The following is a 12,696-nucleotide window of genomic DNA, read 5'->3' on the forward strand; positions in this document are numbered from 1 at the left end:
GTGTTTTTGCTGTGTTCGGTATGCACCTCCATTTGTCACTTCTATCTGCAATGCATGTGTGCCTCTTGTGACATCAACCATTTTTCAACAACAAAAACTCGAATTTATAGAATCAGCTTTATACTGTAATATTTCGATTTTTTTATTCTCTGATGAAACACGGATGCTTGTAAGAGAATATCATTTTCACAGCTATAGTCTTTAACTCATGTTATTCTTAAAAATGTAGATTTTTGCTGAGACAAGGTAATAATAAAGATTTTGGAATGGAGTGTAATAAAGATTCTTACGAAACCTTTTCTTCGATCAAACCCACGTTCACGTGTTGTATCGCTGTTTTTTTTTTTATCATTTGGAATCCAAGTTATTATATTTTTATCACTTGATTTATCTTAAATTTATCAGCTAAATGTCAGTCACAATATTTCAAAATATGAATATTTTATGACAAGTTATTGGATTAACCTCTTTTAATGTAAGAAAAGTGCATTTTGAAGCTGAAAAATACAGTATTATTGGATAAAACATTAATTATTAATTATAAATTTAGTAATTTCTATTATAATTAATTTACATGTATTCTATTTTTATTTGACTTTATCATAATCTTCGATTGTTGATACTCATCAATAATTATAAGTGCATTTGATTCTTTATAATGGTGATATTTGTTACACTATGTGCTGATGTGCACACAAATCGTAGTAGTCATATCAATTTGGTATAGTTGGTGATACAATTTGAGAATCAACCAAACTTTTCATGTAAGATATAAGCACCATTAGGTGACTAGTGTCAGTTTACTATTCGGCAATGTCGTTAACCTAGAATAATATCTTTGAAACTAATGACATAAGCATGACATAAGCAATGGTATTAGAAAATGATTAAAACTAATGACATAAGCATGACATAAGCAATGGTATTAGAAAATGATTAAAAATAATAAAATTATGACTTATTAGTGAACAAAGAAGACAAAATATATTAAAATTATAGAAAAGAATAAAAAAAATAACTTAATAAACATTATCAATGAATTCATATAGGTATCATTGGAGCCATTAACTTTTAGACTAAAACTTGGAACCATTTTATGTAAGGATCATATTAACTCTTCCTTCGTGAAAATTAAGTTCTAAATTCAAGAATCATATTGCTAAAGCAGAAGAGAAAAGTACATGATATTAGGAACCACTCTTTGGACTCGAAGTATAATACAAATCCATGCACCACATGTTTATTATATATGCAAACTATGTCTTAGCCGGTTTTTGAACTTAGTGCGTTTTCTTGAAAATAAAATTACAATTTTAAGTAAAAAGAATTATTTTTATGAGAAAGAGTGTGTTTGATGATTTTATAGTAGAAGGTATACATAATCGTTTAAAACAATTCAATTCAATTCAAGTATATGATATACACCTGCAAGTTTTGGGACAGAACTCCAGCAACCATGTCCATAATTATGATAAAAAAAATATATAACATTTTATTAAGCTTTCAAATCTCTTATATTATGTTCTTCCATAAATTTTAGTGACAAAAGTGAGTAACTTTTAATTCTTAAATCAACCTGTGAAATTAGATGAATGTAAATGTAACTATTTACATTGTTTAAAATAACAATTACAAAAAGGAAAATATTACGAGTAAGAAAATTAGATGACACTCAAATACTATGTTTAGAAGAAAAAAAATACAATTATCTCTACAAGAATAATATTTATCTAAAACTGTTATTAGTTTTACCATAAATATAATAAAAGAATAAAACATTTATCAAGAAATGTTAATTACCTTTATAAATAAAAATATAAAATGAAAATAAACATTTTATATAATAAACAGAATCCAAATACTTTTCTTTCTAAATTAAAATCAGCTCTAAAAAAAAAACCGTCTTAATATTAAATTTTATCTATACTAAAAAATGTGAATGTTGAATATTTTTTATGGTCTTTACAAAGCCTGAGTTAACATTTTTCCTTTGAATATATAAAAAAATTATACCTTTATGAAGAAAATATTCTTAACAATTTCATTTTAATAATACAATTTTTTTATCAACAAAAAATTAAAATAAAGTAAAAAAAACACTTCACATCATTTCCATTATATACAAAAAATAATACAGTTTATACATAAATAAATACACTTTAAATTATTACATTCGATCTACACAAAACATCTGATTCAAACGGTAGTAATACACACATGTTGACACACTAGAGAAAGTATTACTAATATTCGTGCATCTTCATTAAGTCTAAGTTTCAGTCCAATTACATATAAATATCATATTCAACTACCTACATAACCAGTTAAATATTTTTAGAATCTCTGTCTTCATCATGTACCTATGTAACATCTTAACCAGGGACTTTACCTGCATGTTTAGGCCTTGCAACATAGGAAAGAAACCTAACCAAACATATTACCTCCCTAATAAATATTTCTTTACATTCTTTAAAAAAATGACCTTTGAGAGACTGAACATAAAAGGAGAAACTGAACAAACTTCTGATTCAACGTTCATGTGTCGAATGAAAAATTGGTTTTATACATGTAACTCTTGATTCTGACCCATATTGGTGTTATCACTATTACGGAAGCAAATACTAGGAAAATGAAAACATAAATAAAATAATCTTGGTATAGCAATGAAACAAAAGCTACATTATTTTTACATTATTTGATATATCAAAGATTTTTTTTCTTCATGTTAGGTTGGGTTTGAGAAGATAGAGGTAGACTGGTCGCGTGATGATGACAATAAGCTGCAACATCTGAGAGAAAGATGAAATGGGGTCAGAGTATGAAGTGATGTAAACACACACATCACACATAAGAGAATAAAACATCTCAGACAATTTTCTTATATGGTATCAGAGCACCGATTTTGGTGTACTCTGACAATCTCTCCATTTTTATCCGTTAAATAAGAAATCATGTCAGGCAAAGAAGACACAGTAACGAAAGGCTTCACCGCCGAGCAAATTCAGCAATTGGCAAACTCGCTCAACAATAACGGTAAAAGTGACACGTTTGTTAGCGCTACAAGTCTGCTTGCCCATAACTCGTCTATTAATTCTGCTTTTACAAAACCATAAATTTTGGATAGCGGAGCAACCAATCATTTTGCATCTGATTCACAATTTTTCACACACACTTCATCATCATTTATTCCAAATGTTAATCTGCCCACAGGCTTAACTGCGCTCATCTCATCTATGGGCACAATTAAATTTCTTTGCTTTCCTTCTTTTAATTTAAATCTCATGTCCGTTGGTAAGATAATCAGTTCACTAAATTGTTGTCATTTTTGCTCCACATGGTTGCGTTTTGCAGGACTTGGCTACGGAGAGGATGATTGACTCGGGTAAACAACACGCAGGCTTATACTACATGTCCCCTCTTCCAAACCAAGTCCACGCATCTCAAATTTCGACTGACCCTGATTTATGGCATAAGCGCCTCAAACATCCTTCTCCGGCGTGTCTACCACTTGCATCTCCTTACTACCTATCCTTATCATTAAAAATCTCATTCTCATTCATAATAATTGTAGTCTTTGTCCCAAAGCTAAACAGACAAGACAAGGCTACCCTTTCCTTTAAGCACAATAAAATCTCATTCCCCATTTAATCTATTGCATTGTGACATTTGGAATCCTTATAAAACCTCAACTCATTTTAGAAAACGTTTTTCTCTCACTATAGTTGATGACTATAATAAATTTACTTGGTTATTTCTTACGAATCACAAGTATGAGATCTCTTACAATCATTCATTACTTTTGGACAAAATCAATTTCAGGCATCTATTAAAACCATCCGTGTTAACAACGGATTGTAATTTATTTCTATGCGTAATTTTTTTTTCTCAAAAAAAAGTATTGAATGTCAACGCACTTGTTTGACATTCCTTGAGAGTGTAGTAAAACGAAAACATAGACACATTTTACATTTTAAACACAACACGAGCCCTCTTATTTCAGTCACATTTACCATTAGAATTTTGGAGAATGCGTTTTAACCGCCACATATATCATTAATCGCTTGCCAACACTTTTACTAAAAAATAAATCACCTTTTGGGATCTCCATCACCTATATAATCGCTCACCTTCACTTCTTCACTTAAAAACTTTTGGTTGGCTATGTTATGCAACTGTTCTTTCACCTAAGCAAAAATTTGATCCGCACGCTCAACAGTGCATATCCTCTCAATCAAAAAGCATACAAATTATTTGATACAGATGCATACACTTTTTTTACAAGTCGGGATGTCATCTTCCATGAAAGTGTTTTCCCATTTTGGCAACAGTCCCAGACACAATCCTCACCTTCATTACAAGGTATTTTGCCCACTATTGACATTGACTTACCCACTCCTATCCAACATTCACTTGATCAACCTTATTCTTCTACTCATCACAATGCACTTGAACCTCCATCATACTAACTTTCTTTTCCTACTCGTCACAATGCACCTGAACCTCCCTCAAACCAACTTTCTTCTCCTACTCGTCACAATGCACCTGAATTTGTAAAATGTATAAAAATAAGATCAATGGAGGATGAGTTTGAATAATAACGAATATGGCAATGATTTGAAAAATAATGGAGAAAAAATTGGATTCCAAAAATTGAGAATGAACCACAGTAAAGTACATATGTTTTAAGAATTTGAATACGAAAGAATTTGTCTGTTTCAACGTTCTTGAGTCCAATGAAAAATTGGTTCGTGTTATCGAAGTAAATACAAGAAAAAAAGCTACAATTGCCCCACTTCATTTTTCTCTCAAAAGATGTTGCAGTTCATCATCCCACGCAACAGTCTTGTCAAACCCAACCTAGAATATAATTTAATATAAAAGAATGTTAAGAAATATTTGAAACTTAGAACTTTTTTAAATAATTCAACCAACCTCAACTTCGGCGGCCACGACCATGACCACCGCGGCGGCGGCAACGACTCTTTCTCTTCCTCCCTCCACGGACTTTTATGTATCTTCTAGGATCGTCTTGATCTTCATATTCTTCAAAATCAGAACCATAATCAATCTAGTGGTAATGAGGAGAAGAAAAATGTTCTTATATTCATTAGGTTCTTTATTAATGAAATAATAATTATCAAATTATACGCAATTATTGTATGTAATATTGTACCCAATTATATGCAATTAATTTAATAATGACAAAATCTTATGATGAATGGATCCATGCCTAATTAGATTGTAATTTGGAGAGAGAAAGTCTCCCTACATTAATATATATTTTCTATACATAAAGAAGTGATGTAAACATCTTCTTTCTTCTCACGTACAATTTTCTTATATTTTTCTATTCTTCAATCCGTTTTGGGCTGCTATCACCCTGCAAGTGCCTTCCATTTTTGTCAATGTTATAGGAGTCGGTGGTGTAGGAATCCACGTACAAAGTGAAGGAAGAAGAGTAGAATGATTTGTAAAGAAAGAGTTATGGTGAATATAAGTATTTAACATGTGTGGTAAAATTTTGATAAGAGATGTTTTATTGATGTAGTATAATTTAAAGTAAAATAAGAGCTAATTAGAAAATTAAAACTACTCCAGTCAATGTTAGTATGTCTATGAAGGTATCCAACTAGTGTTAATTATTTATTAATAAATTATTTTTTATACGGTTGTTTTTACTGTTTTTTATAGTTCATCATCCCCACGCAACAGTCTTGTCAAACCCAACCTAGAAAAGAATTTAATATAAAAGAATGTTAAAAGAATGTCAAGAAATATTTGAAAGGTAGAATTTTTTTAGATAATTCAACCAACCTCAACTTCCACGGTCACAGACACCGCGACGGCAACTCTTACTCTTCCTCCCTCCACACACTTTTATGCTATCTTCATTAGGACCGTCTAGATTATATTCTAATCATAATCAATCTGGTGGTAATGAGGAGAAGAATGTTCTTCAACATATTCATTAGGTTCTTCTTTATTAAAAAAAATAATTCTCAAAATATATGCAATTATTGTATGTAATATTGTACGATATTGTACCTAATTATATGCAATTAATTTAATAATGATAGAATTTCATGATGAATGGATTCTTGCCTAATTAAATTGTAATTTGGAGAGAGAAAGTCTCTCTATATTAGTATATAAGTGATGTAAACACACATAAAAACATCTTATTTCTTCTTATATACAATTTTCTTATATTTCTTATATTCTTATAATCATAAAAACATTTGAAAAGTATAATTTTTTAAATAATTAATCCAACCTCAATTTCGGCGGGTACGGCCACCGCGGCGACGGCGACGATTCTTTCTCTTCCTCCCTCCACGGACTTTTTCATTAAGACCGTCTTGATCTTCGTAATCTTCAAATTCAGAATCATGATCAAGCTCGTGGTAACGAGGAGTAAAAGAATGTTATTCCTCTTCTTCAATGCGTTTTGGGCCGCCACCACCCCTGTAAGTACATTCCATTTTTGCCGGTGGTGGTGTAGGAGCCCGTGGTGTACGAATCGACATACAAGTGAGAGAGGAAAGGAATAGAAAGATTTGTAAAGGATGAATTATGTGAATATAAGTATATATAGGAGCACCTCTTCTACAGGTGATGCCGAGAATAATACTAAATGTCAGTCACTATTTCAAAGTATGAATATTATATGACAAATTATTGGATTAACCTCTTTTAATGTAAGAAAAGTGCATTTTGAAGCTGAAAAATACAGTATTATTGGATAAAACATTAATTATTAATTATAAATTTAATAATTTCTATTATAATTAATTTAATGTATTCTATTTGTATTTGACTTTATCATGATCTTCGATTGTTGATACTCATTAATAATTATAAGTGCATTTGATTCTTTATAATGGTGATATTTGTTACACTATGTGCTGATGCGCACACAAATCGTAGTAGTCATATCAATTTGGTATAGTTGGTGATACAATTTGAGAATCAACCAAAGAGAAAACACAAAAATGTTATTATGGTGAGTGTTTTACAGTAGAAATGATGATTTTAAAAATCTTGTAACTTTTCATCTAAGATATAAGCACCATTAGGTGACTAGTGTCAGTTTACTAGTCGGTAATGTCGTTAACCTAGAACAATATCTTTTAAACTAATGACATAAGCAATGGTATTAAAAAATGATTAAAAATAATAAAATTATGACTTATTAGTGAACAAAGAAGACAAAATATATTAAAATTATAGAAAAGAATAAAAAAAATAACTTAATAAACATTATCAATGAATTCATATAGGTATCATTGGAGTCATTAACTTTTAGACTAAAACTTGGAACCACTTTATGTAAGGATCATATTAACTCCTCCTTCGTGAAAATTAAGTTCTAAATTCAAGAATCATATTGCTAAAGCAAAAGACAAAAGTACATGATATTAGGAACCACTCTTTGGATTCGAAGTATAATACAAATCCATGCACCACATGTTTATTATATATGCAAACTATGTCTTAGTCGGTTTTTGAACTTAGTGCGTTTTCTTGAAAATAAAATTACAATTTTAAATAAAAAGAATTATTTTTATGAGAATGAGTGTGTTCGATGATTTTATACATAATCGTTTTAAACAATTCAATTCAAGTATATGATATACACCTGCAAGTTTTGGGACAGAACTCCTGTAATCATGTCCATAATTATGATAAAAAAATATATAACATTTTATTAAGCTTTCAAATCTCTTATATTATGTTCTTCCATAAATTTTAGTGACAAAAGTGAGTAACTTTTAATTCTTAAATCAACCTGTGAAATTAGATGAATGCAAATGTAACTATTTACATTGTTTAAAATGACAATTACAAAAAGGAAAATATTACGAGTAAGAAAATTAGATGACACTCAAATACTATGTTTAGAAGAAAAAAATACAATTATCTCTACAATAATAATATTTATCTAAAAATGTTATTAGTTTTACCATAAATATAATAAAAGAATAAAACATTTATCAAGAAATGTTAATTACCTTTATAAATAAAAATATAGAATGAAAATAAACATTTTATAGAATAAAAAAAATCCAAATACTTTTCTTTCTAAATTAAAATCAGCTAAAAAAAAACCCGTCTTAATATTAAATTTTATCTATACTAAAAAATGTGAATGTTGAATATTTTTTATGGTCTTTTAGAAAGCCTGAGTTAACATTTTTCTTTTGAATATATAAACAAATTATACCTTTACGAAGAAAATATTCTTAACAATTTCATTTTAATAATACAATTTTTTATCAACAAAAAATTAAAATAAAGTAAAAAAAACACTTCACATCATTTCCATTATATACAAAAAAAAATAATACAGTTTATACATGAATAAATATACTTTAAATTATTACATTTGATCTACACAAAAGATATGATTCAAACGGTAGTAATACACACATGTTAACACACTAGAGAAAGTATTACTAATATTCATGCAACTTCATTAAGTCTAAGTTTCAGTCCAATTACATAGAAAGTAGTGTATGCGTTGAATGAAAGTGCCTTGGAAGAACACCAGAGGAAATAACAACGACCACAAACGTGTAGAGGTAGATTAAACTTTAGATTGAAAATATATTTCTTTTCAATGATAATTAAAAAAACATAATATATTATTTTTAAAATTTAAAATTTTCAGTTTTATTTTTCATTTTTCAATTTTCAATTTTAAATTTTAAATTTTGAAATATATTTCTTTTCAATGATAATTAAAAAAAACATAATATATTATTTTTAAAATTTTCAATTTTCAGTTTTATTTTTCAATTTTAAATTTTAAATTTTGAAATATAAATTTTGAATTTTAATTTTTAAATTTTGAATTTTCATTTTCAATGTTCAGTGTTAAATTTAAAATTTAAAATCTAAATTTTTTTGAATTATAAAATCTTAATAGTTTTTACAGTTACATCCACTCCCTTTTCTCTTTTATATTTTTATATTTTGACTATAGAGAAACAAAAAAGAAAACGTTTTTGTTAACACCTTCTGTCAAGTTACACACTCTTGACGCTGCAAACGGTGGGTGATGTGGCAAAGACATTGTTGTAAATGTCATGATGGTGATTTGGCTTCGGGAGATAGAAAGGGGGAGAACGTAGGGTTTGAAAACGATGTGAGAAGTTGAACTTTCTCAATGCAGAGGAATGCGACACTGTTGGAATTGGGAGGTTGGTGGTGACACTGAGGTCGGTGGTGACACCCTCGACATGACAGCGTATCGGGAACAACTCCGACATTAACAATAATAATCGCGTGCGGTCGCTGTCGTGGACGATGCGCGGAACTGGTCGACATCGAAACAAATCCACACAACTCTTAGAACTCTCTCTGGTCCAACACCACCGTCAATCGGAACAACCTTCTATGTCTTCTGAATATGGGTCATATATCGCACTAGTTAAATGGTTTAACCGGTGTGTAATATGGGTTGTTCTGAGTAAAAAAAAAAATATATTACACCGGTTAAATGGCTTAATCGGTGTAATAATCCTACTAGAACTGGTTATCCAGCCACAAATTCCTTCACATATACTGGCACACGCAAAACTGGTGTCTGTAAGTGGTTACTTATGTGACGCATGCAAAACTGGTTATCCGTGTGTCTGTAAGTGGTTACTTATGTGTCGTTTATGACCATATACTCTTCATGAAAAAAAAAATTATTATTTTTAATATGGGTCATATATTACATCAGTTAAATGGCTTAACCGATGTAATATAGATTATTCTGAGTAAAAAAAATTATATTATACCGATTGTTACGAAATAATATATTATTTTTTACTGCAAGATACATTTTATGTCTTTCTTACCACCAATGTGCTATGCGGAGGAGCTAAATAATAAACTTAAAAATGAGCGGTAAATGCGGACATATTATTTTGAATTGAAAATTTAGTAAAACATAAATATATTTTTACTACTTCTTTACAAAATAAGTGACTTTTAATTTTAATCCCTAATTTTTTATTTTATTTTTGGTTCCTTTAAAACTGAAATCATCACTTTTAGCTCCAGTATTACAAGAAACTAATTATCTGAACTATTTATGCGTTACTTAAATTATTTTGAGTATTCTACTACATGTGTTATTTTAATTTATTTTTTTAAATCTATAAATGTTATTCATCTAATCATCGGAAAATAAATACGAGGAATTAAAAATTCGTATAAAAATAAGAAAAAAAATAAAAGATTCTATAAAAAAAAATGAAAATGAATTAATTTATCTGAGTACAGCGATGGAGGGATAAAATAAAAGTAAAAAATATATAAAAATGGAAAGTGAGTTTTGAAAATAATAGTTTATTTATATAAAAAAAATGTATATTGGGAATAATTTCCTTAACCAAATCCCTAACTTCTGTGTCTCTTGAGCTCTATCTGAAGATGGCCATGGCCTCCTCAGTGGCTGTGCCTTCGCACGCCTTACGCTTTCACACCTTCTTCTCGCGCACCGCTCCTTCGTCTTCTTCCTTCAACCTCAGATCCCAACCTCAACCTCTCTGCGTCAGGTGCCATTGCAATGGACCACCGCCACCCGTTATCGCCTCCACAGAAACCCTCTCCGATCTTCTGCGGGGAAGCACTCGCACGCTCACCACGCTCATGGGATTGGCCGTTTTGGTTGCCAAGTCGGTTCCCGTGGGGAATTGGTCCGGCATAAGCGGCAACGCCGTGTCCACGATTGGACCGCTGTTCTTCGCTGCCGTGCGGGCCCGGCCGAGCGGCGCGCTGAACACGCCGCTGACGGTTGTGGCGGCGGGGCTGGGGAAGTGGCTGGACATATACAGCGGCGTTTTGATGGTTAGGGTTTTGCTGAGTTGGTTCCCCAACATCCCGTGGGAACGGCAGCCTCTGTCCGCAATCCGTGACCTCTGCGATCCCTATCTCAACCTCTTCCGCAACATCATTCCCCCCGTTTTTGACACCCTCGACGTTAGTCCTCTTCTCGCTTTCGCCGTTTTGGGCACTCTCGGCTCCATTCTCCAAACCGCTATCTGATCTCCACAGGTACTCTCTCTCTCTATCTCTCTCTCTCTCCCCTCTGAATTCTACTTTCAATACCAATCTCACTATCTCCTCTTACAGGACCATGCCATGCTTCGCTTCAGCTCGCATCGCATCGCATCTTCTTCATATGAACCAAACCATCGCCATTAGGGTTACTTACAGTCTATACTCGGTTTTGTGCATGTGGTTAAGGTTGTTGTTTTTCATTTTCAAATAGACTCTATTTTGAGTTACCAACTATTTCAATATTACTTCCGTGGAAATTTTCCTGTTCATATCATTCGTACTTGTTTATGCACCCTCCAACTAATCCGATAGCCCTCTCTAACTAACCAGATAACAACTATCTGATATGCTTCCACTAACCGCTTCATCTTCATCATTCCTTAACTTAACTTGTCAAGCTTTCAGGTACACTGTCACTTTCTTTTCTTTGGGGCCAAAAACGAAAGTACAAAATAAAATGACCTCTGATTTTCTTTTCTCCTGAAATTTGGTTCTCTAGTTTGCAGATGCAGCGAGGCACTTAATTGCTGCCTGATGTTGGTGATCGGTTACACAACATATTAGTTTTTCAAACAAGTATATCGCTACATTAATCTTATCAAAGTTTTAAAAAACCACTATAACTTGTCTATTTTATCTGAATTTCCGACACCATGTTTGGACTGGTAAAATTTAATGTTATTAACTGTGTTTGGATGCAACATATAAGAAGATACATGCATCTGTTTGGCAGATGCAAATAGGAATTAAATGTGTTATTTTATAAAGTTTGACACATCTTGTCTGCGTGTATTGTGTGTATTTTAATTCTTTCTAAAGTTTCTCCTCTCCTCTTGTAGTATGCTCTTCAAGATTATGGTAACTTCATTCCTCTCTCTGTATATTAAATAAGATATGGTGCCTTTTCATGTTATCTTTACATTTTGGCCCCTTTGTGTTGAAACTATATGATTTGTACTCCTTAGAGATGTATCTTTAGTTCTGTTTTGATACTCTGCAGATAAGTGGCTAAATGTGTCTTCCACTCTATTAAAGTAAAGCTGTTACAAAATAGAATTTGTGTGTAAAATTGTCACAATTTTTTGATAAATTACTACAAACTATCACTATAAATTTGTGATTTTACTTAATGGGAGTTATGACACGCATAACAGCAAATATCAAAATGGAATTAGGGAGGTACTAAGACAGTGTCTAAGTATAGGGTCCAAACATAAAAATTGTGCATGGTAATAAGTAAACCTTTAAAAAATCAATTTTTTTTGGGTTAGACTACTTCTCAAGGTTGGACGGCTGACTTAACCCGCCCATACAAATATAATCAAACTCATTCAAAGTTATGATAACACATCCATCATTCTATACAAGCTTAGCTTATCTTTTCAGTTAAAGTGTATTAAAAATATTTAAATTTTCAAGTGGTTGTATTTATGATATTTTTTTTTATAATTTGATATGTGATATTTAGATATTACAATAGCGACATGTTCAGATATTGCAGCAGTGACAACAGCTGAAGTCATTTCTCATACAATCAGGTAAGATTTGTGATATACATCAAATGAGGTCCTTGCGTTTGGATTTAAATCTCCTTTGTATTGAAATTTCATGACTTTTGAAATTGTGTGACAATCGACAAGC

General features: G+C 31.1%; 1 protein-coding gene across 1 annotated transcript; it reads left to right on the forward strand.

The window, feature by feature from the left end:
* The first annotated feature begins 10,357 nt into the window (after positions 1 to 10,357).
* LOC137819607 (ylmG homolog protein 1-1, chloroplastic-like) lies at positions 10,358 to 11,324 on the forward strand. Its single transcript, XM_068623505.1, has 2 exons — positions 10,358 to 11,049; positions 11,128 to 11,324. The coding sequence occupies exon 1, from the start codon at positions 10,426 to 10,428 to the stop codon at positions 11,038 to 11,040; it is 615 nt and encodes a 204-aa protein (XP_068479606.1). The 5' UTR covers positions 10,358 to 10,425; the 3' UTR covers positions 11,041 to 11,049; positions 11,128 to 11,324.
* Positions 11,325 to 12,696: the final 1,372 nt, after the last annotated feature.

This window comes from Phaseolus vulgaris, chromosome 10, assembly GCF_000499845.2.
Source record: "Phaseolus vulgaris cultivar G19833 chromosome 10, P. vulgaris v2.0, whole genome shotgun sequence".
NCBI classification, from domain to species: domain Eukaryota; kingdom Viridiplantae; phylum Streptophyta; class Magnoliopsida; order Fabales; family Fabaceae; genus Phaseolus; species Phaseolus vulgaris.